Source organism: Otolemur garnettii, unplaced genomic scaffold (genome assembly GCF_000181295.1).
Source record: "Otolemur garnettii isolate 467f Iridium unplaced genomic scaffold, OtoGar3 scaffold00045, whole genome shotgun sequence".
NCBI classification, from domain to species: domain Eukaryota; kingdom Metazoa; phylum Chordata; class Mammalia; order Primates; family Galagidae; genus Otolemur; species Otolemur garnettii.
This window is the reverse complement of record NW_003852440.1, coordinates 10,204,840-10,230,525: the sequence shown is the minus strand read 5'-3', so window position 1 is coordinate 10,230,525 and position 25,686 is coordinate 10,204,840. Positions and strand designations below refer to the sequence as shown.

The window sequence follows — 25,686 nt, the reverse complement described above, 5'->3', positions numbered from 1 at the left end:
AGACTTGCTTGAGCCCAGGAGTTGGAGGTTGCTGTGAGCAGTGAAGCCATGGCACTCTACCCAGGGGGACAGCTTGAGGCTCTGTCTCAAAAAAAAAAAACTCCAAAATTCTGTAACTGCTCCTGCTGTCTCTATGCTGTGGCAAGTGTGTGTTTGTATTCATAAGGTGTGGCTGAGTGAAGGCTGTAAGTCCTGACTGTCTGTAGGTAAAATGTAAATATGAATCAAGAACAAAATTTCACAAGAGCATGTGTGCAGTCCAGGAACTTTAGAACTAGACAGCTGAGTCAGAGTTCCACAAGCTTTGTTTATCATTATCATCTGTAAGCTTCAGTACTCTCACCTAAAAAGCTAAGAATCATTGGGTGATATGAAGATTAACTGAAATATCATGTAAAGCATTAGTGCCAGGCACATAATAAGTGCTTACTGTTACCTTTATAACAAGGCCATGATTGAATGAGATGAGCTATATTGTTGAGCACAGGAATTCTAGACCAGCCTGAGCAAGAGTGGGACTCTGTCTCTACTAAAAAAAAAAATCGGGCAGTGCCTGTGGCTCAGTGAGTAGGGCACCAGCCCCATATACCAAAGGTGGTGGGTTCGAACCCAGCCTCGGCCAAAGTGCAACAAAAAAATTAGCTGGGCATTGTGGCGGGTACCTGTAGTCCCAGCTGCTTGGGCGACTGAGGCAGGAGAATCACCTAAGCCCAAGACCTGGAGGTTGCTGTTAGCTGTGATGCCACAGCACTCCACTAAGGAGGACAAAGTGAGACTCTATCGTCAAGAAAAAAAAAGAAAGAAAGAAAAATTGGGCTCAGTGCCCATAGTTCAGTGGTTTGAATCTGGACTGGGTCTGCTAAACAAGAATGACAACAACAAAAAATAGCTGGGCATGTGGTAGGCACCTATAGTCCCAGCTGTTTGGGAGGCTGAAACAAGAGAATTGCTTAAGCCCAGGAGTTTGAGATTCCTGTGAGGTATGATGCCACAGCACTCTACCGAGGGGGACTATTGAAACTCTATCTCAAAATAAATAAATAAATAAATAAATAAATAAATAAAAGAAAAATTGGCAGGCACAGTGGCTCATGCTGTAGTCCAGGCACTCTGGGAGGCCTAGGTGGGTGGATTTATTCAGCTTAGGAGTTAAAGACCAGCCTGAGCAAGAGTAAGACCCCATCTCTACTAAAAATGAAAAACTGAGGCATGAGCTATGAAGCTATGGCATTCTACCAAGGGTGACAAAGTGAAACTCTGTCTCAGAAAAAAAAAAAATATATATATATATATAAGTAGAAAAATGATCCAGGCATCATAGCATTTGCCTATTGTCCCGGCCACTTGGGAAACTAAGGCAGGAGGATCACTTGAGCCCAGGAGTTTGGGTTGCTATCAGCTAGGCTGAGGCCACAGCACTCTACCCAGGGCAACATAGTGAGACTATCTAAAAAAAATATTCCTCCTGGTAAAGTAATCTACATAAAATCTAAATAGAATTATAGAATAACAAATTTTCTTTCTTTGAACGGTTTTAGTGTTGCAGGAAGACGAGGCCCAAGGGAGAGAAAGAGCACCCAAACACCCTAGTTATAAGAGGAAGGGCTTTATTCATCGGCCGGGAGCTTACAGCATAGAAGATTTCCAAATGGCCGCGCTCCCGGACTGGCTTGGTCTTTCCCTTTTTATTGACAGTCAAAAGTTCCACCCCACAGGTACCCTTCCCATTGGCCAGTTTGAATCAAGTGGAAGATGCTACTCCAGCCCCTACAGAACTACAGGATTTCACAGAACTTGGAAATTTCCAAGTTCCAGGAGGTTAAGCCTGTAAATTCCCAAGAGCTGAGTCACCATGGAGAGGGCCCTGCAGGTGCATCCTCGTGGTCTCCCTGAGAAGACCTGTTCTCCCGAACCTCGCCCTTCTCCAGTATCCTCTCTCATTAGTTCCAGTGTAAATGTTAGGACCAGAATTGCCACTGAGAGACCACCACACACATGCAAAAACAAAGAAGTGCTTTATTTATTTGCAAGCATATGCCTGGGTCACTCCACCCTGCAGCATTGCTGGGGGAAGGGCGACCCGAAGTGAAGTGAGCAGAGGTTTTTAAAATGCACAGAGGAATTTCATCATAGACTGGCTCCCTCTAAGCTGACTGACCTTGCCGAGAAGTGCAGAGGGAGGGGAAGCCAGTCCCCTTCAGACTGGCTGCCCAGGGGAGGGAGTGTCTCTTTCTGATAGGCTGATTCCACCTGGGTGACCTTGCCCAGGAGGAGAGTGGGGAGTGAGTTCCAAGATGGAGTCACAATAACCTTTTCCTTCTCAAATGGAGTTACATTAACCTCTTCATAAACAAATTAGAAGTCTTTTTTATGAGAAATAAATTAAAAAGCGGAATTAGAAAAAGTACCTTAAAGCAAAGGGTAGAGAAACGATTTTGCTAATAAAAGTATGGAAAGTATTAAACAGAATAAGTAATCATAAGTCTTAAAAATATATTCCAGTAGCTTTTATAAGGAATAAAGGGTTAATAGTGTATGCCTTGGAATTATTTACAATACCAGAACTAGCAGTGCATGAGAGTGAGCGGCTCTGCCTTCAGCTGGAAGAAACAGCTCAGTTTAGAAGCACTTTAATCAGATTATGTCCCCACATTATGAGAAGTCTAGAAGTAGGCAGCTGTTGGTGTTGATTATCCTTCAAGGTCAGGGCCAGGGTTCTGCAGTCCTTTGGTCTTTTGCTCATGTTTGTTCTGTGGTGGTACAAGATTGCTGCTGTAGCTCCAGAAATCACTTCAGGCTTTCAGGAGGGAGAAGGGATAACAAGAAGGGAGTGCCAAATATGTATTTATCTCTTTTTTATTAAGAAAAATAAGAACCTTCCAAGATCTAGAAGATTATGTCATTGGTCAGAACTATCAGATGGGAAAGCAAGTAGCTCTTGCTGTCCGTAGTAGAGTCAGAATTCCTCTTAACAAGGAGGAGGGTGTGGGGAGTAGACATGGGCTAGGTGCCCCCTTACAGGCTCTGCCACACCAGGTGTTAATGAGATCTTACCTCAATTTTCCCTTCTTATGGAAATTATTCTACATCTCTTTGATTATAGTAGAAACTGAATATCAAGACTCAAGAGACTTAGATTCTCTTAGTCAGGGTCAAAAGTTACTAAGAAGTTAAATGGAGAATTAGTTACTATTTTTGTTGCATTAACAGCAGTGAAGTAGGGAGTGACAAATCCAAAAAGGATTGCTAGTAAGCAAAGATTGGTAAAATGAAATCTCTGTGAGTGCTAGTTATACTACCTTTGCTGTGAGTGAGTTATCAACACTGCAGTCATTGATATGCTATCTTTACCATTTTATTTAAGTAAACATAAAGATGTTCATAAAGTTGTTTTTGGCCTTAGATTTCTAGTTCAGCTTTTCTCGTAAGGGAAGAAGGTTTTTTACCCCCATGATTAAGTTTAATTAAAAGATACAGTTTGAAAGCTAATTCTGTGTTTTAATCACTTAATGAATCGTCTAGCTGCCCATTATAATCTTAGGCAACTAATACAGCAGAACCTCTGTGTAACCAACTGGTCACCATATGGAGGTGGTCACCATAAGGGATGAGGCCTGTGGTGCTGATATGCACATGTGGTGCATGTCCAGTCTATAAAACATAGATTGACTTAAGGAGGTGGTCAGTGTAGGTAGGTAGTTAGCTGTGAAGGTTCTACTGTATAATGTCAAGGGTGAAAGTAACACTCAATAACTATATTTTGGTAGAAACATATCTACTTGTAAATATTCACATTTAAATCCTCTTTGGCATAATTAGTTGGTCTTAAAATATATATACCCATCTTTGAGTGTTCTGCTATTATTTACAATGGTGCACAATTTTAAAAATGTGGGCAGCATGGGGGTTTTATTGGTCTTATATGTACCCTGGTGTACAAGAAGGGGCAGATACTGGAATTATTTCTTAACTTACAAGCAGTTTTAAAGAACTTGTATTTACAGTACTATTGGGCTAAGGCCTATAGGAAGATTCCCTGTGTAAAACTTTCACATGACATAAAAGAGTAACTGCTTTTTTGAATTTGTCCAAATTCACAACCACAAATTCTTATGTGGTTGTAAGTAGTTTTGTGTTTTGTCTGAGTTTTGTGGAATATGATAGCAGTTTATGACTGGAGAGAGGAGCCCAGGCATGAGTTTTTGTCTGCCTTAGTGGAGCTTGGTGCCATTACACAGTTGTGGCAGGGAGTGCCGGGGGGGAAAAACTCTTTTCAGGAAAACTAGAAAACCATGGGTAACCATGGCTGCTAATGACAATGGGGATCCCAAAATTTAGAGTAAATGTGTTCCTAACCAAATTTTGTAAGATGCATTTCTGGAACAGACTCAGAGATGCTAAGTTAAAGACAAAAGATATGAAGAGAGACCAGAGATGCTGCCTAGGAAACAGAATTTGCAATTCTATACAAGCAAAATGTCAGTCTACAAAATTAACATTCCAGATGCAATACAAAATTACCTGGTATGTAAAGAACCAAGAACATGATATAGGGAAGAAAAATAATTTTCTGTCTATCTTTTGGTGTTCTTAGCTGGGATAGATCCCTGTAACAAAAAGCAAATTAACAAGAGAATATGGCTCAGTGCCTGTGGCTCAAGCAGCTAAGGCGCCCGCCACATACACCTGAGCTGGCGAGTTCGTATCCAGCCTGGGCCCACCAAACATTGTGGCTGCAACCAAAAAATAGCCGGGCGTTGTAGTGGGCACCTGTGGTCCCAGCTACTTGAGAAGCGGAGGCAGGAGACTCACTTGAGCCCAGGAGTTGGAGGTTGCTGTGAGCGGTGATGCCACGGCACTCTACCCAGGGCGACAGCTTGAGGCTCTGTCTCAAAAAAAAAAAAGAAAAAAGAAAAAACAAGAGAATACAAGTCTATTAACATGCATATTTCATAAATATATTGGGGATGTGTAGGGAATGAGTAAATCTTAAAATGGTTTAGAAATTCTACTTACATTGCATGTTCAACAAGAATAGTACATTTTTAGACAAGTGACAAGACAAAGGACTTTGAGTTTCTGTAGGTGCGCATCATAGGAAGGCAAATAAATAGAGTTTGTTATGTTTATTTCTCTGGTACCTTTTCCAGACTGACACATTTTATTCATTCATTCATTTATTTATTTATTTATTTAGAGACAGAGTCTCACTCTGTTATTCTTGGTAGAGTGCAGTGCTGTCCACAGCAACCTCAAACTTTTGAGCTCAAGGGATCTTCTTGCAGTCTCCCAAGTAGCAAAATAAACAAAAACAAGACAGAATTAAAGGGAGAAATAAACATTTCTATAGTCGTAATCAGAGATTTTAATATCTCCCCCCGCCCCAAGCAATTGATACAGCAACTAGATATTTAAAAAATCAGCAAGGGCTAAAAAGATATGAATACTATATATATACAGTTATTTCATATTTTTCTTGCAATTAGCAGCAATGAATAATAAATACCTATTTACTTTGCTCTTAATAGCCTTGGAACTTAATACTTTTTAAATATTTTATTCTTTGTTTTTTTGTTTTTGTTTTCTTTTTTTGAGACAGAGTCTCAAGCTGTTGCAATGGGTAGAGTGATGTAGCATCACGGCTCACAGCAACCTCAAACTCTTGGGCTTAAGTGATTCTCTTGCCTCAGCCTCCCAAGTAGCTGGGACTGCAGGCACTTGCCACAACATCTGGCTATTTTTAGAGACAGGGTCTTGCTCTTGCTCAGGCTGATTTCAAACCTGTGAGTTCAGGCAGTCTACCCGCCTCACCCTTCCAGAGTGCTGGGATTATAGGCGTGAGCCACTGAGTCCGGCCTAAAGTGTTTTTGTAGTCAAATCCATTCTTTTTTATTATGGCTTTTTTTCTTTGGTTTCTGCAAGTTATTTTTAATAATTCTACTTATGAGTTACAGTCCATTTAGGAAGGCATTATCTTGTTAAAAAAAACTAACCTCATGAAATCCTGGAAGAAGTCACTATCTCCCAAGAGCCCTCGCAGTGCAGGCTCAGAGCATAGCCCTAATGGCAAAGCAGAGGCTAGTGCTTCCCTCTCTGGTCTGCGTCCTTCCTGTCCCTCATGGCACTGCTCTGTCTCCTGATGGCGTCCAGTGATTTGCAGAATATTGACACACAAGTTAATTCTAAAGCTAAGAGGCATGTGACTATTAGGTGTGCAGTTTTAGAAGAAATCGGAAATAAAGCCCAAGTAGCTAAGAAAACTCAGAACACCAAAGTACCAGTTCAGCCCAGCAAAACAACAAATGTCACAAATAGCTGAAGCCTACTGCCTCTGCAAAACCAGTGCAGAGGGAAATGTTAGCCCCAGAGCATCCTTCCACACCTGAGGATGTCTCCATGAAGAAAGAGAACCTCTGCCAAGCTTTTTCTGATGCCTTGCTCTGCAAAGTCAAAGACATTGACAGTGAGGATTGTGAGAACCGTCAGCTCTGAAGTGACTATGTTAAGGATATTTGCCAGTGTCTCAGGCAGCCTGAGGTTTTACAGTCTATAAACCCACATTTCTTAGATGGAAGAGATATAAACCGATGTCTGCGTGCCATCCTGGTGGACCAGTTATTACAAGCCCCAAGCCCACTCCAAGTTTAGGTTTCTGCAGGAGACTCTGTACATGTGTGTTGCTATGTGGATCGATTTTTACAGGTTCAGCCAGTCTCACATAAAAAGCTTCAACTGGTTGGGATTACTGCTCTGCTCTTGGCTTCCAAGTATAAGATGTTTTCTCCAAATATTGAAGACTTCATTTACATCATAGGCTATACTTATACCAGTTCCCAAATCCCAGTGATGGAAACTCTTTAATTCTGAAAGAACTGAAATTTGAGTTGCATCTACCTTTGCCACTGCACTTCTTAAGGCAAGTAAACATCAAAAGCAGGGGAGGTTGATGTGGAACAGTGTACCTTAGGGGAACAGCGTACTTTGGTCAAGAATTTGATGGAGCTGACTCTCATTGACTCCCACATGATATGTTACCACCCTTCTAAGGTAGCATCAGCTGCTTCCTGCTTGTCTCAGAAGGTTCGAGGCCAAGGAAAATGGGACTTAAAGCAGCAGTGTTACATGGGTTACACAGACGAAGTACTAGAAGCACATGGCTAAGAATGTGGTGAAAGTAAATGAAAACTAAATTCATTGTGTTAAGAGCAGGTATACAAGCAGCGAGCTCCCAAAGACCAGTGGCCATCCCTTAGCTGACTTCAAAAGTCATCAAAGACCTTGCCTCCCCTCTGGTGGGAAGGTCCTGGGCTACGTGGCCCTCGGGGCTGAGTGCTGCTTTCATGCATTTTTTTCTTACTGGAACTCTTGACTTGGTACATAGTCCTCTGGTCTATTTCATGAAACATCTTCTCAGACCAATTTTCTAAATGTATGTTGAGGAAAAAATAAAGCTATTGATTTTTCTTAAGGTAAAAAGAAACTAACCAAACTAAAAGCAAAGGTAGGCTGGGTGAGGTGGCTCACACCTGAAATCCCAGCATTTGGGAAGCTGAGGCAGGTGGCTTTCTTGAGGCCAGGAGTTCAGCTTGGACACATAGAGAGACCTTGCCTCTACAAAAGTAATAAAAATATTTTTAATTAAAAAAAATAAGCCAAGGTAGATTAGCTAAGGAAGCATTGAGAGGGGCCAGGTATTATGTTCATATAACTTAGACTGTTAGTTAAACGCTTCATTACAAATTGGCCTATTATTGTGCAGTTAAAATTATCTTTCTTTTGGTCTCAGATCATTCATGATTTCACAAGGCGGATCCAAACCAAAATCAAAGACCTTCTGCAGCAGATGGAAGAAGGGCTGAAGACTGCGGACCCACACGACTGTTCTGCCTACACTGGCTGGACAGGTAAGGACACAGCGCAGCTGGCTGGTGTGTTCACTCCTGGGTTAACGAAGGCTAAGACTTGCTTTGAAATTTTTTTTCTTTTTTTTTTTTTTGAGACAGAGCCTCAAGCTGTCACCCTGGGTAGAGTGCTGTGGCATCACAGCTCACAGCAACCTCTAACCCCTGGGCTCAAGCGAGTCTCCTGCCTCCGCCTCCCAAGTAGCTGGGACCACAGGCACCCGCCACAATGCCCGGCTGTTTTTTGGTTGCAGCCGTCATTGTTGTTTGGCGGCCTGGGCTGGGTTCAAACCTGCCACCTTAGGTCTATGTAGCTGGCGCCTTAGCCACTTGAGCCACAGGCACCGAGCCTTTTTTTTCTTTGAAAATGTAAAAGTCCTAGACCCTTTAAATGAAATCTCAGACTATGTCTCTAGTGGTGAGATGCTTTGGAATTTTTATTTCTAAAGAAATGGTTTCTGCCTGAAGATCAAACTTTAATATGTACTATGTCATATTTTTATAACAATTTTTATATAAGCTAATATACAAGTCCCTATGAAAACATGTAAAAAGAATAAACTGGCCCTAGGATCAATTTTTTTTAAAAAAGTGTTGTTCCTTTGTTACAGCCTTGGTCAGTGTGAGGAGCTGTAGCTGAGCGGCATCCCTGGGCTCCCATGTGATGGTGCATCCTGCTGGTTGTGCTCCTCTGACTCATGTGTACACACATAAAGGCTTTTATTTTTAACCAACAGTACACTTCACATCAAAAAACATAATTTCAAAATTAACTTTCCTTAGCTAATTTGTATATTCTTATTTTTTACCAGGTAGCCAGAACACTGAAGTAGCTATTTGGGGGAGTATAAAGAATATGAAAGACAGACCTTGTTCTCAGGATCTACCCTGTTAAAGCCCAAATGACAATTTAATTTAGGACTACTTCTTGCTAAATTTTTGTAGTTTAATAAGCAGCATAGACACAAGTACACATATCACCATGAACCAAACATGATGGCCTTTACAGTGCCATGTCTGTATTTATAATAATTTTAGTGATGCTCCGTTTATTACTTGTGCATTATGCATATAAAATTTACTTAGTGGCATTAAATATTCCAAACTTACAAACTTACTTCAAACTTATAAACCTGGAAAGACATAGAGCTGGGTGCAATGGCTCACACCTGTAATCCCAGCACTGTGGGAAGCTGAGGCAGGAGGATTGCTTGAGCTCAGGAGTTCGAGGCTTGTCTGAGAGAGAGTGAGACCCCAACTCATGAAAAAAATGGAAAAACCCAGTGGGGCGCCATGGCTAGTGCCTATAATCCCAGTGGCTTTGGAGGCTGAGGCAGCAGGATGCCCATAGTCAGAGTCTGAGGTTGCAGTGAGCTACCACACCATTGCACTCTGCTCAGGCTATAGGGTAGAACAACAACAACAAAAAAGACATAGAGCTAGTTCACTTATAGGACCAAAGAAATGTATCCCAAATATAAAATTAGATAATTGTGGTTAACCTGAAGTTTAGAAACCTTAAACCACCCTCCCATAGTCAGTAAGTAGTCATTCCCAGGAGTGGGCTGCACCTTCACTGGGAACTTCTGTAGGCATAACTGAGCACAAGTTGGGCAGGTCGTGCTGGGAGAGGCAGAGGAAACAGGCATACAAAGTGTACAGGACCTTACTGGGTTATAAGGCACTGCTTCTAAAGAGGAATGGATTAACTTGCAAGGTAGATGTTGCACCTTGGTGGCACTACCTGATGGTGTGAGGAGGGAATGAAACAGCATTGATGGGCACTCACCTGAAACAAGAAAAGATATGAGAGTCAAAGGAAATCTGGCCACCCTAAGTTACCATGCATTAAGTAAACTTATTCACCACTTAGCAAGAATTAAAAATAAACAAAGAAACAAAAAACTGGGAAAGCTATAAAGTCCAGAAAAGTAATAATTTAATTTGGGGTAACGTAGGTGGATGTGGTTATGTGAGAAGTAGGAAAAAAAAAAAAGACTTAAGTTAGCTTAAGATTTAAAAGTAAGGCTCGGCGCCTATAGCGCAACCGGCTAAGGCGCCAGCCACGTACACCTAAGGTGGCGGGTTCGAATCCCCAGCCCGGACCCACCAAACAACAATGACGGCTGCAACCAAAAAATAGCCGGGCGTTGTGGCGGGCGCCTGTGTTCCCAGCTACTTGAGAGGCGGAGGCAGGAGACTCGCTTGAGCCTAGGAGTTGGAGGTTGCTGTGAGCTGTAATGCCACGGCACTCTACCCAGGGGGACAGCTTGAGGCTCTGTCTCAAAAAAAAAAAAAAAGATTGAAAAGTAAAATGAATAGAACCTGGGAATGAATGAAAATCTGTAGGGAATGAGTCAACATGGGACATCTTCCCTTGTCTAAGACTAAAAGGTATTCAATCACAGGGGCAGGACAATTAGCAGAATAATGTGTTTAAATCTGTTTTCTGTTCTTTCCACTCTGATTTCTCAGTCTTGAGTTTTTTCTTTCATTTTCAAGAAATATATGATGCGTAAGATTTTTGACATTGCCCTTTCATAACAAAATAATGTCCTGAAGGTAAAAAGGTAATAATGCTTCTCTTTTGGGGTGGGGAATTATTCCAGGCATAGCCCTTTTGTACCTGCAGTTATACCGGGTCACGTGTGACCAGACCTACCTGCTCCGGTCCCTGGATTATGTAAAGAGGACCCTTCGGAATCTCAATGGCCGCAGGGTGACCTTCCTCTGTGGAGATGCTGGGCCCCTTGCTGTAGGAGCTGTGATATATCATAAACTCAAAAGTAATTGCGAGTCCCAGGAATGTATTACAAAGTGAGTTTTTAAAACTGAAAATATTTTCTCCCAATTCTCAGTTGAAGCTCTTGCTGTAGAAAAATATTTTAAAAGGAAATTATTTTTTAATTCTTCCACAATTGCAAACAGGTCTCTCTCCAAAAGGTAAAGAAGTTTGTATATTAATCTTGATCACAGTGGTGGGATATTATGCTCTTTCTATCCAAGCATCTGTTTTTCTTTATTTTAGGGGAATAAACATGTCTCTTTGAGTTACTCTAATCATTTTTTCTAAGCAATTTTTGGTTGTCCTCTGTGCACGAAAATTAGCTTTCATGCCTTAAAGATCCACTATTATAACTAAAATTAATCTTAGGTGCAATCTTTAATAACATACTAATGTCTTGTATTCTTCCTTGAAGAAGTAGCAATCAGGGCTCACTCCTAGGGTCTGGTACACTACCTGGCACATGCTAATAAGTTCATGTTTGTTGAAAGAGAGAATAGCTAATTCCCAGACATTTGCTACATTTCAATACCATTCTTATTTAGATTGTAAATTGCTTTCTTTTAATTCTGGGTTTGAAAGAAAAATATCTTCTATCTTTGGTTTAGAATAGATAAAAAAGTAGAAATTTTGAACAGAAAGATGTTTTAAATTTTGACAAGAGAGGAGCTAGTTAAACTGAGAAGTTTTTGCTGTTTTCTGAGTTTTCAACCTTTGTAATCATAGTTTTAAATTTAAAAATAAATGACAGGTAATTCCTAAAGCGATAGGATTGCTTAGTGTTTCAGGAAGAAATATTTCAGGCATTCTCTGAGAAACAAGTTTTTTCTTGTTGACTAGACTTCTGCAGCTACAGAGGGCCGTCATCTGCCCAGAGTCAGACCTCCCTGATGAGCTGCTGTATGGGCGGGCAGGGTACCTGTACGCCTTGCTCTACCTGAACACGGAGATCGGGCCAGGCACCGTGTGCGAGTCGGCTATTAAAGAGGTACGGTTGGGTGCCAGCAGCTGTGGGCGCACTCTCCTCTTTGCCACTCACACCTTCTGGCATAGAGGGGTTTTAGCAGCTAGACTCTGCTTCCAAGTAGGAATAATTTATTTAGTAAAAGTGAGCAACAGCCCTTGTTTTTCCTTCTAGGGAACAGTTAACAGAAAATCTATACTTGTTTTCACCCTTTACTAATTCAGCTATTTCTACTGGAACAAACACCAGCACTGCAGGAAGTGGGAATGTGTGCTTCTTCAGGAGCCGTCTGAACTGGTGGGCAGCCCTGGCTGGTCTGACTGGGGTCCAGCTGCTTCTGCCTCAGCCTGCCATTTCCCAGGGGCCTGCTCCAGTCAGCACGGCCAGAGCTAACCCAGCAGCCCTAGCCTGAGGGAGGGGCACAGAGGAGTGCCAGGTAGACAGCACCTTGTCAAGGACTCTTATCTGCACATTGCCCCTTGCTTCTGCCCACATCCCATGGTCAGAACTTAGATGACTGCTCAGCTGTTTTTGTGAGGCCAGGTTCCCAGCTAGGATGCAGAGTTTTTCAAAGGAAGGAAGAGAGAATGGACACAAGGGAGCAGTAACATTTGATCAGAATCCCTGTACTGCCACAGACCTCATTTCCTAAGCCTCTCCTTAGAGCCAGTCCCTCCAGCCTTTCCAGGGAGATGGACTGGCCAGGCTTTGGGGAAAACTTTGCAGATAAGAACAACTAAAAGTTTAGAATAGGTTTTTTTGTTTGTTTGTTTGTTTTGAAACAGTCTCAAGCTGCCCCCCTGGGTAGAGTGCTATGGTGTCACAGCTCATAGCAGCCTCAAACTCTTGGGCTTAAGCAGTTCTCTTGCCTCAGCCTCCCAAGTAGCTGGACTATAGGCACCCACCATAATGCCCGGCTATTTTTTGGTTGTAGTTGTCATTGTTGTTTGGCAGACCTGGACTGGATTCGAACCCGCCAACTCCAGTATATGTGGCTGGTGCTCTAACAGCTGAGCTATAGGTGCCAAGCCAATTCAGTATAGTTTTTAAAGGAAACATTTCTAGATTTTAGTTGCCTTTCACCCAAAGAACTTTTTGTTTCTTTTTTATTTTTTTAATCAAGATAGCGTCTCACTTTGTCTCCCTCTGTAAAGTGCTGTAGTATCATAGCTCACAGCAACCTCAAACTCTTGGGCTCAAGCAATTCTCTTGTCTCAGTGTCCCAAGAAGCTAGGACTACAGGTGCCCGCCACAATGCCTGGCTATTATCATTATTATTATTATTTTTTCGATGGTGGTTCTTTGTTTGTTTAGCAGGCCTGGGCTGGGTTCGAACCCACCAGCCCTAGTTCATGTGGTCGGCACCCTTACCACTGAGCTACGGGTGCCAAGCTGGAACTTTTGGTTTTTTAGACTTCTTAGTGTCCTTTTCTGGTCTGACATTGTCTTTTGATTTCTCTCTGCCTACATTTATTAATTTATCAAGTGAAGATCACTATGTTAGCAGTCTTTAAAGACTTTTAGATTAATGTCCCTCTCTTTATGTGTATGCATATTTATAAACATGTATATATATAGACATGTTGATTGTGTTGACTAGCCTGGAGCAGGGTGCAGGTGAACCTTAGATCTGCAGTCTCACTGTCTTGTAGGTAGTCGATGCTATCATTGAATCAGGTAAGACTTTATCGAGAGAAGAGAGGAAGGCTGAGCGCTGCCCCCTGCTGTACCAGTGGCACAGGAAGCAGTATGTTGGAGCAGCCCATGGCATGGCTGGGATCTACTACATGCTCCTGCAGGTGAGTGAGAATGCCAGGAGATGCTAACACGGCAGCCACATTGATTACAAGTGTGAAATGGAGAATGAAACTGAGCGCAAACAGAATGGCTGAATTACAGCAGTTGTCCTACTTTGAGTTGTGGGTGGTTTAAGTCTGCTTCATGCCCCATACAGAGGGAGTTCCTGAAGTGCATTCTGCATATGTTCTTGTGCCCACACTCCTCATCTGTGCTTGTCCTCCTGCTGATTGAAATAGGAACTCTTATAATGGGAGTAAATCTTCAGGGATTTCCGATGGAGGCAGAGACTTTGTCTTTTTCAGGTACCCACAACTTGCTGTAAATTATATTCTAAATTTTTATAAAGTTTATTGCTGAGGTAATGATCTTGTCTCTCAAGCCTCCCTGACACCTACTAACTTGAATACCAACTCCTGTGTCAGGCAGGCAGAGACCACACCCCAGAAATAGCCTCAGTCTGAGATGTCAGCTTCTCCTGCTGGCCTGGGGCCCCCTGCACTGCCATGGACTCAGCCTTCTTTTTGTTTATTCCTAGTTGAGCCTTTCTTAGTCTACCAAATCACAAAGCTAGTAGGTCAAGGAGCATGGATTAGAATTTAGATAGCTTTGATTGCAAGCCCATGTTATTTTCTTTTTTACTTTACTTTCTTTTTTTTTTATATATAATCTAACCTACATCTTGTTTGTACTCACTAAAGGAAAATGAGAAATTCATATATACACAAGACTAAAATTCCTGTCCCAGTAGTTAGTTGTCTTTGTTAACTTTCATAGAAAGTAAAATGTACACATACTCCAGTTTGTGAGTCCTCTTCATAATACAGGTGTACTGTTCCAAAATTACCAGAATTCTATACCTCATTCTGAACAGATTCTGGTATATACTGGTCAGGGTGCTCCAGAGAGACAGAACCAATAGCTATATTGTCTCCCATGCACACAGTGGCCAGGAGGCCCCAGGAGCAACCATTTGTAGGCACGAGATCCAGGAAAGCTGGGGCCCTAGCACTAGTCCAGGTCAGAAGCTGGAGAACAGGGAGAGCTGATGGTGGCATCCCGGTCTGAGGGCGGAGAGGACTGGCGCCCTAGTTCCCCCAGGCAGGCGGGCAGAGGCAGATTTCTTCTACTTGGGCCACGGGGTTGGGTGGCACCCAATTGCTTGGGGAGGGCATGTGCTTCCTTACACCCACCCTCACACACTAGTCTCATTTTGTAGACACAGCCAGAAATAAGTATGATTTGGACACTTTGGCCCAGTCAAGTTGACATATAAAAATAACCATCACAGAGTATTCTCTATATTCTCTGTTTTCCTAGGAAAATTTTTAACAGTGGTTCAGGAACCCTTTTGTTTGTTCATGGTAATACCCTTGGGAGAAACATGATAATGTGAGAACCATATCAGTGTGGTTTAGATTCAGGTGTTCACATTCATTTTGTCACATATCAGTACTTTCCTTCAGAGAAATATAAAATCATGAAGCATTCTACTCATCTGCCTTTAAAGTGAAGAACATGGAAACAGGCCAGGCACTTTAAAGTGAAGAATGTGGAGACAGGCCAGGCACAGTGGCTCATACCCGTAATCCCAGCACTTGGGAGGCCGAGGTGGGAGGATTGCCTGAGCCAGGAGTTGCAGACCAACCTGAGCCAGAGCAAGACCCCATCTCTAAAACTAGCAGGGCATTGTGATGGGCACCTGTAGTCCCAGCTACTTGGAAGCCTGAGGCAGGGGGATCTCTTAAGCCCAAGAGTTTGAGGTTGCTGTGAGCTATGACACCATGGCACTCTACCAAGGGTGACAAAGTGAGACTCTGTCTCAGAAAAAAATAAGGAAACACTGTTTAGTAACTATTCGATTTAGAAATTTATGTCAGTTTTTCCAAGAGATTATTAATCAATGCCCCCATGCCATCCATGTTGCAGGTATATAGAGGTGGCAGAGTGCTGGTTTCCACTGCCTGGTGTCTCTCAGAAGGCTATCAGAGCGCTACATGCGAAAACGTAAAAATCACTTAAACAGGTGGCACCTGTAGCCCAGCCGGTAGGGCGCCAGCCATATACAATAACAGCTGCAACAAAAAAATACAGCTGGGCATTGTGGTGGGCATCTGTAGTCCCAGCTACTTGGGAGGCTGAGGCAAGAGAATTGCTTAAACCCCAGAGTTGGAGGTTGCTGTGAGCTGTGACACCACAGCACTCCACCCAGGGTGACAGCTTGAAACTCTATCTCAAAAAAAAAAAATCACTTAAACAGAACTTCACTTTTCATCATGGCAGAATAAAAACAGTTCTCTTGAAAATAATCTCAGATTTTCAAGATGAACAACCAGAACAAAGACAGAAACCCATATTCTTTGCTGAGAGCAGAAGACATTCAGGGCACATTTATAAACTGAAAGAAAGTAGGTGAAAAAGTGGCAAGTAGCCCGCCAGTGTGGGAGAAGATGATGCCCACAGACTCCAGAACTCAGGATTTAAAGTAGAAGGTCCCACAGAAGTTGGTACCGGATGCGTGTTTGGGGGCTGAGGTCTAGGCAACAGGAGGCTGCCTTTGAATCATCAGCTAAAGAATGATGAGATTCATAAATTTGGAAAGGAGGTACAGTAGAAGGACCTTCATAGTCAACTGCGTCTTCAAGTTGACCTGATTCTCATAGACCAGATATGTACCACATGTATGTGTCAACACAGCAATCCTCATTCCTTGTGGTGACCACCTCTGTATGTTGACCAACTTGTTGCAGTCCCTTGGGTGGTCACCTTACCAAGGTTTTACTGTATTTAATAAGCTACGAGGTAGTCATGGATATTTACAAAAGGAGAAACACTCATGCACAACCAAGCGTCATGCCACTCCATGTGTCCCAGGTTGAAAACTAGGTGGCATTAGCATGATCTAAGGGATTTCAGTCCTCTGACACACCCAAAGGTGAAGCAAAGGACATGAAGGCCCTCTGTGCGGCCCCTTGGGAGCCTGGCCAGAACCAGGCCCTGTCAGTGGTCTCATCAGGAAGGACTGCCCGGTAGCTATCCTGCACAGAGGGAGGGGACCCCCCCAAGGTGGAACAGGTCCTTGCAAGGCTGCTTCTGTCTCACCCTGGGAGAGAGCCCCCGGAGGTGCTTACTGAGGGAGGCGCAGGAAGGTGCTTGTGTCTGACCTCCCTTCCTGTCTTGGCTGGAATTTCAACTTTTAAGGTTTCTCTGGGGTCTCTTTGGCCAAAAGGAGATCTGTGCAGTTGATTAAAGGCCTTAGGATTTTATTGTTATTTCTCAGAAATAAGAAGCAATTGGGACCTCTGTTAGCCCACCCTGCACAGTGAAGGCTGGAAGCAAAAGGAACTAGATCTGGATGGATTGAGCTGGCTCTTTTAATTCAAGTCAAGTGTGGAGGAGAATTGAAGTCAGGTCTAGAACTAACAGTGGGGCTTGAACAAATGTCCCTGTAGTAAGCAGTGCAGCCACCCTGCTGCTAGCTGGCCTTGCGCACCACCACTCCCTCTCACCCGACTGATTTGGAGAAGCAGCTCGCTCAGACTGAAGTTTTATAGACATAGGCATTTGAAAGTCCCCATTTAAAAAATCACCATGCCATCTGAGGGTCAATTTTCATGTCAACTTGGCAGAGCCTTGGTTCCTGGACAGTTGTTCAGACATTATTCTGTATATTTCTGCGAGTGTGTTTTGAATGAGATTCACGTTTTAGTTGGTGAGCTTTGAGGAAGGATGTGCTCCTGGAATGTGTGCTCCTCCTCCAGTGGTTCACTCTGGCCCTTGAGCAACTGTCCTGGCATGGGAGCTACATCTCTTGAGCCTTCGTCTGCCAGTACCCAGTCATGAGGGGGCTCCTCAAGCCTCTGCAGCCCAGTCTTTAAAATCACTCCCTTTCTGTACACACACATCCTCTTCCGCTTGTTTAGGGAACCCCAACTAGTACACAGCCTTGAGTGACTCCCACTATTTGACAGGCTCCCCCTGTGCACAGTGAGTGTTGTCCTACTGCAAAAGGAGAAAACTCCAAACTCCACACTCTGTAACATTATCCTGAGCCAAGCATGAGCGACTGTTGGCCTAGGGAGTAATACCCAAGACTTGAGTAAATGATCTTCAGGTGTTCAAGTTGCAGTTTGGTTTTATACATTTTTGGGAGGCAGAAATTGTAGGTAAAATCATAAATCTATAAGTGGAATGCATACATTGAATGGCCCAAAAAGGTAGGACATCTTAAAGCAAGAGTAGGGGGTCTTACAGGTTATGGGTGGGTTTAAAGATTCTTTCGTTTGTAATAAAGCTTTGTCTGAAGGCTTGGAATATTTTATGGACATCTATTAGCCAGAGACAGATAAAATATAAACTCAAGTGATCTATTAAATAAATTGATTGCCTGGAGATGTTATTTAGTTTTTGCCTTGCATGGCCATAGGTCTTAATAATTTAACATACTATTATTATTATTATTTTTTTTTGAGACAGGAGCCTCAAGCTGTCCCCCTGGGTAGAGTGCCGTGGCATCTCAGCTCACTGCAACCTCCAACTCCTGGGCTCAAGCGAGTCTCCTGCCTCAGCCTCCCAAGTAGCTGGGACCACAGGTGCCTGCCACAATGCCCGGCTATTTTTTGGTTGCAGCCATCATTGTTGTTTGGTGGGCCCAGGCTGGATTTGAACCCACCACCTTGGGTGTACGTGGCTGGCACCTTAGCCACTTGAGCCACAGGCACCAAGCCAACATATTATTGTTGTAAAGAATTTGTTTGTCAGTCTTACGATCTCTGTTTTAACATTAATGCTGCTCAGGTGTATCAAACTCCAAAAGGGAAGGGGTAAAAGGAGACATGTCTGACCTCCCTCTCTTCCTTTTATGGCCAGAAACTCAGTTCTAAGCTTCTTTTGGGGTCCCTTCAGCCATGACGGGATCTCTTCAGTCAGTAGGGGGGTTAGGACTTTATTTTTAGTTTACATTACCTTATGCATAAGTAGAGATTAGTAGCCAGAAATTACCAGACATTTGAGAAAAGCCTCTAATTTGAAAGTAGGAAAAAATCAACAAAGAGACAACAGATTATCTGGGAAGTGAAAGGAAACTTTACAAAGTCAATAATTAATATGCACAGCAAACTAAGACCAGGCGTTACATCCAAGAAACAAGAAACATTTGAGAGAACAAGAAAGAGCTCTTGAAAATTAAAAGTATGATTGATGAAATTTTTTTAAAATTATGAACATCTTTGGAAATAAAAGCCAAATGTTTTAGAAGGCAGACCAAAATAGATAGTGGGAGAGGAAAATGTAAGAAAATAAGAGGATTAATCCCGGAGGTCCAACATCTGACTAGTAGGAGATCTAGTAAGGGAGGAAGAAGAAGTAGTAGGTAAAATGTTCCAGAACTGAGGGGCATGGATTGCCCCACGTCTTACACAGGGAATGGAGTAAAGCCAACTCCATGCAGTCCCCGTCATTGGGAAAGCTAAAGAGAAAGAGAGGGAAAGCTAAGAGAAAGAGAGGGAAAGCTAAGAGAAAGAGAGGGAAAGCTAAGAGAAAGAGAGGGAAAGCTAAAGAGAAAGAGAGGAGGAGACGATTCAGCAAGGAGGAAACATACGAAGCTGGAAATCAGAATGACATTGTACCTTGCAACAGTTTTTATTTAAGATAAAAGATCAGTGGAAGTGTCTTCCAGGTTTTGAGTAAAAATGATTTCCTGCATCGAATTCTTCCCAGAAAATTGGATTTGGTAAGAACAAAGACTGTTTTAAACATTTACTCTCAAAAATTTAATTCCCTGGCACTCCATCTCAAGAAGCTACTGCAGTGTGGTACCCACCAAGACAGAGGGCACGAGGCTCTGGAGGGAGGGGCTATGCCAGGGAGAGGGCTGCAGCCCCAGGGAGCTGGCGGTTAAGACGGAGCCAGAGAGTGGAGAGACATCTCTGTGAGGAAAAAGCTTACTTTAAATTGAGTATGTGGGAAATTATATCCAGAGACTTTACGGAGCTGTTGGGTGTGAGAAAGCTTAGGTAATGGTCAGAGAAAACTAAGCAAGTGAAAATGTGAGAAAATTTACTGACTCCATGAAAGAAGAACTAAGAAGAATAAAATAATATATGTAATTTTGTATATTTCTTGTCTCAGCTTCAAACAATATTTAGGTAGTATAGTCTATAAAGAGTAGAGCAGGTATGGATGTGACTAAAAATGGTGATCAGAATGATATTCTCTTGGAAAGCTGACAGGAGGTGAAGTCTAAAATTAGTCAGGCCACAGCTTTGAGTGGAAAACTTAGAAACGGGGGTACAATGAAGAAATAGTTAATAAGGGGCAACACTGAGTTGTGTCTAAGGAATGAACACTGGCTATTGGTGTTTGAAAAAAGCTTTTTAAATACTTTTTTGATTTTTTTAAAACTATATAAATGCATTATCTGTATAAAAATATTTTTTAAAGTTACATCTAGCCTTTTGGAAATGTAATTCATGACCTATACATTTTTTAAAAAGCTAATACTTGTCTAAGTATGTGTCAGGAAAAACAAATGAAGGTTATCTAAAAAGTATTTTTTTAAATGTTAAAATAGATTTATTTCAGTGACATTTAGAAGCATTGATATTTCTTAAATTGTCTTTATATTTAATAAAATTAACCAACCATGTGATTTTAGGGCGGGACCTGTGGCTCAGTGGGTAGGGCGCCGGCCCCATATACTGAGGGTGGTGGGTTCAAACCTGGCCCTGGCCAAACTGTAACAAAAAAAGAGCTGGGCATTGTGGCAGGTGCCTGTAGTCCCAGCTACTCAGGCGGCTGAGGCAAGAGAATCGCTTAAACCAGGAATTTGAGGTTACTGTGAGCAATGACGTCATGTCACTCTACCGAGGGCGACATAATAAGACTGTCTTAAGGCTCGGCGCCTGTGGCTCAAGCGGCTAAGGCGCCAGCCACATACACCTAAGGTGGCGGGTTCAAATCCAGCCAGGACCCGCCAAATAACAATAATGGCTGCAACCAAAAAAAAAAATAGCCGGGTGTTGTGGCGGGCGCCTGTAGTCCCAGCTACTTGGGAAGCGGAGGCAGGCGACTCGCTTGAGCCCAGGAGTTGGAGGTTGCTGTGAGCAAAGAAGCCACAGCACTCTACCCAGGGGGACAGCTTGAGGCTCTGTCTCAAAAAAAAAAAAAGACTCTGTCTTAAAAAAAAAGAAAGAAAGAAATGAGATTTTAATTTTATAGCAAATATCTATGTTGTAGATTTATTTTATAGGAGAAATTTGAGTTCTGGTTTTTCTTTAACTTTAATGGAATAATACGAATTTTAAACAACACTGTATTTCATTTCACAGTTATAACATCTGTCACTAAAACCAGCAAAAATTAAATCCATGGCCAGAGAGTTTTTCTACTCCAGCTGTGCCGGGGCTGCTAACTGGGCTGGGCCCACTGACACGCCAGCCTGCAACCTTCAGCTTGTTCATGGGAGTCTGTACAGTAACTTGAGATTCCTTGAGTGTTTCTGTTTGATGAAGTCTTTTTGAAGACAATGCCTCAAAATTAATAAACGTTTTCCAAGTGTATTTTTAGTCTCAGTCCCTATAGTAAAACTTTAACAGAATTTCAATAATGAATAATAGGTAACACTTAATGAGTGCCTCAGTTATACACAAATCACCTGGTAAAGCAAGGCAGCCAGAATTTTCTTTACTCCTCACAACCCCCTTAGGAGGTAAGGACTATGATTACCCTACTTTAGGTGAAGAATCTGAGATTAAATAATTTGTCTGAGGTAACAAAGCCAGTAAATAAATTGGGAAGAAGAGAGGTAGTTGGCTTTCTAGGAAGCAAGATTCATGTGGTGGGAAATGGGATATGAGTATTTAAACAAAGCCCCAAATCCTCAGAGTCCCAGGCTCCCTTGAGATTCAGTGTGGCCTCCTGTACTACTCTGTGATAGTCCCATTCAGCAAAGAGAAGATGAAATGTGTTCAACACATTTTAACATACATTTTAGAAAGATCTCAAAAGGAAATGTAACAAAAAGGTCTGCTTAAGTCTTAAATAACCAGATAATTGAGTCACTTCTAATTTTATATGCTCTTTGGTATTCTATGTAAATGATACTTTATTATATTAACTAAGAAACAATAGACTTCAGAAAAAAATAAATGAAATATGTATTTTTGTCTGTTTAAAGCCAGCAGCAAAAGTGGACCACGAAACCTTGACAGAAATGGTGAAACCTAGTGTTGATTACGTGCGCCACAAGAAGTTTCGATCTGGGAATTTCCCATCGTCATTAAGCAATGAGACTGACCGTCTGGTCCACTGGTGCCACGGTGCCCCGGGCGTCATCCACATGCTCATGCAGGCCTATAAGGTCAGTGCTTCCCTTCACGTCTCAGGTGCCCGCCAGACAGACCCAGGTTCCACTGCTGGGCTTTCACTTTAATTTTCTTTCTTTTATTCCTTTTTTTTTTTTTCGTAGTTTTTGGCCGGGGCTGGGTTTGAACCCACAAATCCGGCATATGGGGTTGGTGCCCTACTCCTTTGAGCTACAGGCGCTGCCCTACTTTAATTTTCGTAAGCCCATTTGACTGCACATTAAAAACCTTGTAGAATTCATGTTTTTACAAAATACATAGGAAGTCTGTTACACTGTTTGTTACCACTCAAGTTAGTGCTACAGGTGTGAGTGTGTTTTAACAGGGAAAGCTGGGATGGCAGGACAGTGATGCTCTTCATTGTAATGAGGACATGTGTCCAGAAGGTAGGCACAGTATTATGACCAAAGTGGTTTTTTTCTTTGCATTCACACAACTTTATTTTCTTGCTTGAATAAGCCTTTATTGATAGATTATTATTATTATCATCCAAGGGTTTTCTTTTTTCTTTTCTCTACAAGTGTCTCAGAAGAGGTAGGGGCTAAAGATGCCTTCATTATTCAAAAGGAAATCAGGCAACAAACAAAAATCATCATTGAACCATCGAAGAATTTTTAAATTTGAGTTTAAAATTACTATTCTTAAGAGATAGGTGTGGTGCTCAAATTTGTATGTATCTGGGTACTATAGGAGAATAGGCAGTACCTTCACTGATTAATTCTAGTAGGCTCTAAATATCTTTGGGTACTATTAAGATGCTATTGATCTCTGTCCTAGACTAAGATTTATCATCTAAGTTGAAAGCAGATGATGGTTCTCTTATAATTTTATTTTTAATTTAATATATCTCTATTTGTAATAGTTTGTTGAGGACTATTGCTCATATATTGATGAAGATATGCCACTATAACACAATGATTGCTCTGTTTAACACAGTATTTTGGTAAGGTCTCCTAATTTTGGATAGGTAGATGAGATTAATGAAGGAAAACTCATTATTTCTACCTGAAAATAACAAAAGAATTGACTCCTGAGTCAATTTTATTTTTTACTTATTACTAATTAAATTATTTAGAAAAATTTTGAGGAATTATCTCTCATGATTTAGAATAATTTCTTAGAATTTTTTAGTTCTCCTACAACAGCACCAAAGATATTCAAATAATATGAAAGTCAGCATTTAAGAAAATAATTCAGAAAGTTGTGATGTTTGGTGAGAGCAAAGCACAATGAAATATACCCTTTGAAAGTCAGAAGACCTTAATGATTCATCTTCTTAACAATACCCCAGCTTTTAAATTAAAACATAATCTCTGGCAAATCACTGCCTCCCCATTTTTAGAGTTTTGGAGCAATTGTAACTTCAGTGTTATAAATGTCCAACAATAAGATGTGCTCTAATAATGGCAATAAACTCTGAAAGCACTCTAAAGAGCATCAGCGAAGGCTGCAGGCCACTCTTGGTGGGCTGTTGTCCCAATTGACTTCACCTGAGTCATGGACAGCAAACAGTGTTGGGGCCAGTACTCCCAGGAGCCCCGTCCATTTCCATCAGCCCTGGAAAGTGGCCACCACTGTTCCCACCCCTGTTAGCCACCCAGGGAGCAAGCCCAGCCCTTCCAGCTGCTGACCAGCTACTCCCTGCAAGGCTTCTGAACAGAATCCCTTTCTCTGCCTTCTTGATTCCAAAACAAAGTTTTCTCCATAGCACCAAAGCTTTCTTAGTCATTAAACTTAGTTCTGTGTTCTAAATTAAGGAAGGAGAAGGAACAGCAGAATCTTCTGGAGGCAGAAAGATACCACTGATAACTTGGCATATGTATTACATATTTCAAAATAGCTAGGAGATTGAAATATTCCTAGAACAAAGAAGAGGTAAAAGTTCAAGGTAATGGATATTCTAAATACCTCGATTTGATCATTATACATTGTATGCATGTGTAGAAATAGCACATTCCCCATAAATGTGTACAATTATTTTGTATCAATAAAATTTTGAAAAAAAAACCATATGCAATATAGTTTTGCAGTGGAGGGTTGTCTTTTTCATAGCCTGATCTGCAGAAAATAGGTTAACCCTGCCCGCCTGGTGGGGACACTCAGACCATGACTGAGGGGTTTGTGTTGACCAAGGTGAGGGATGGGAGCAGGTACTATAGACACATTGTCCTAGATCAGCAGTTCTCAACCTGTGGGTCGCAACCAATGAAAATACATCCTGCATATCAGATATTCACATTATGATTCATAACAGTAGCATAATTACAGTTATGAAGTATCAACAAAAATAATTTTATGGTTCGGGAGTCACCACAACATGAAGAATGTTATTCAAGGTTTGCAGCATTAGGAAGGTTGAGAACCACTGTCCTAGACTGTATTTTCTCTTAAGTTATAGTTAAATTAAGAGGCCATACATTCATTAAAGCTCTTAAAATTAGGTAGGGAATATCTACTATATAATAACAAGCTTTAACAGTTTCCCATCCTAGTGTGTAAGTTCTTCAGATATGCTTATAAAGGCAAAAAGTACTAATACCCTTTATAAATAAAACTGTAAGTCAAGTCCAGATTTACATTTTCCCTTTCTATAGATGCTAACCATGTTTTAGTATTTAGTTAGGGTAAACCCTTCTGTATGTAAACATGTATCATTTGCTAATTTAAAATTATTTGGTATTTTAGATAGTCTTGGGTGGTAGAAGTCAAGGTTTTATTGCTATTCTATGGGATTAGGAATTTTATTAGTTGCAAGTAATTTTCTAACAAATTGCATTTGTGGACCTGGTAACTGGAAGCTATCTTAATGAGTAGTTATAATCAGCTTTTGATTATCTGACAGGAAATTATGGGTAAAGGTAGAAGATTCTACCTTTTAACTATATATTTTGAGCTCTAGGCTATTATCAGTTTGAGTGGTTCAGACATTATAAATGAAATTAATTACCCATTGAATAGGGTCTAAGAAAACCGTAGAAAAGTCATACCAAAGCGTTATCACTGTAATTTGTAGATTTTGTTCTACCTGTGGGAAGCACCCACACCATTCCACTCCTGCACCTTCATGCCTGCACCATCTCCAGATCCCAGCATAGAACTACCTCAGCAATGCTAAGTGATGGCCAGCTGGTGTGCATACTTCGGAAAATGCTTGTATGGAAATTACTTTCTGGAAACTCATCTGCAAGTTGGTTATTTGAAACATAGAATGTCTTTTCTAGGGGAGAGCATCCCATGAAGAGATTTTTTCAAACTGTACATTTTTTTCCTTCTTCAAGCTTCTGATACCTTCCTAATGTTAAGCATCATTTTAATAAATATAGCACAGTTATCAGTTTGTTTTTCACTTATCTCTAGTTTTTGACTGTTATGGATAAGTCGCTGTGGACATTCTTGTGTGGGTCTTTCTGTAGCCTTACATTTTGTGTTTTCTGGGTGAGGAGGAGAATTGCAGGAGCATAGGGCAGGTTTATGTTTAATTTTGTGAGAAACTGCCAGACCTTTTCCCAAAGCGGCCATACCATTTTACATTCCACGAGCAATGTAAGAGACTTCTAGTCTAGACACATCTCGGCCTCACTTGCTGTGGAAGGTCTTTCTGAATGTGGGGCACTGCTATGGTTTCTCCCTGATGGTCACTGCTGTTGAGCAGTGTTGCTTGTGCTGATGAGTCATTTCTGCAGTTTCCTTTGTTGAGTGTCTCTTCAGATCTTTTATCCATATTGTTTCATTCTTTTTTTTGTCTATTGTTATTGTAAGAATTTTTCATATTGTTGTAAGAACTCTTCTTCATAGAGTTTTTAATTGTGGTAAATTCTATTTTTTCCTGTGTTTTCTTTTATGACAGATTACTTACTTTTTTTTTTTTTTTTTTTT

The 25,686-nt window shown here is 41.5% G+C and overlaps 1 protein-coding gene, 1 non-coding gene and 1 pseudogene across 2 annotated transcripts in view; 2 read left to right on the top strand and 1 right to left on the bottom strand.

Annotated features, from left to right (window-relative positions):
* LANCL2 (LanC like 2) overlaps positions 1-25,686 on the top strand; it is a 60,601-nt gene that overhangs the window by 25,883 nt on the left and 9,032 nt on the right. The window contains exons 2-6 of the mRNA XM_012805924.2: positions 7,787-7,904; positions 10,511-10,718; positions 11,527-11,674; positions 13,303-13,449; positions 21,624-21,806. Of these exons, the coding sequence (XP_012661378.1) occupies positions 7,787-7,904; positions 10,511-10,718; positions 11,527-11,674; positions 13,303-13,449; positions 21,624-21,806 (804 nt within the window). The remainder of the gene's footprint in view (positions 1-7,786; positions 7,905-10,510; positions 10,719-11,526; positions 11,675-13,302; positions 13,450-21,623; positions 21,807-25,686) is intronic.
* LOC100958817 lies at positions 6,140-7,427 on the top strand (annotated as a pseudogene).
* LOC111725666 lies at positions 22,331-22,413 on the bottom strand. Its single transcript, XR_002773678.1, has one exon. It is a non-coding gene; the product is annotated as a small nucleolar RNA SNORD11 (small nucleolar RNA).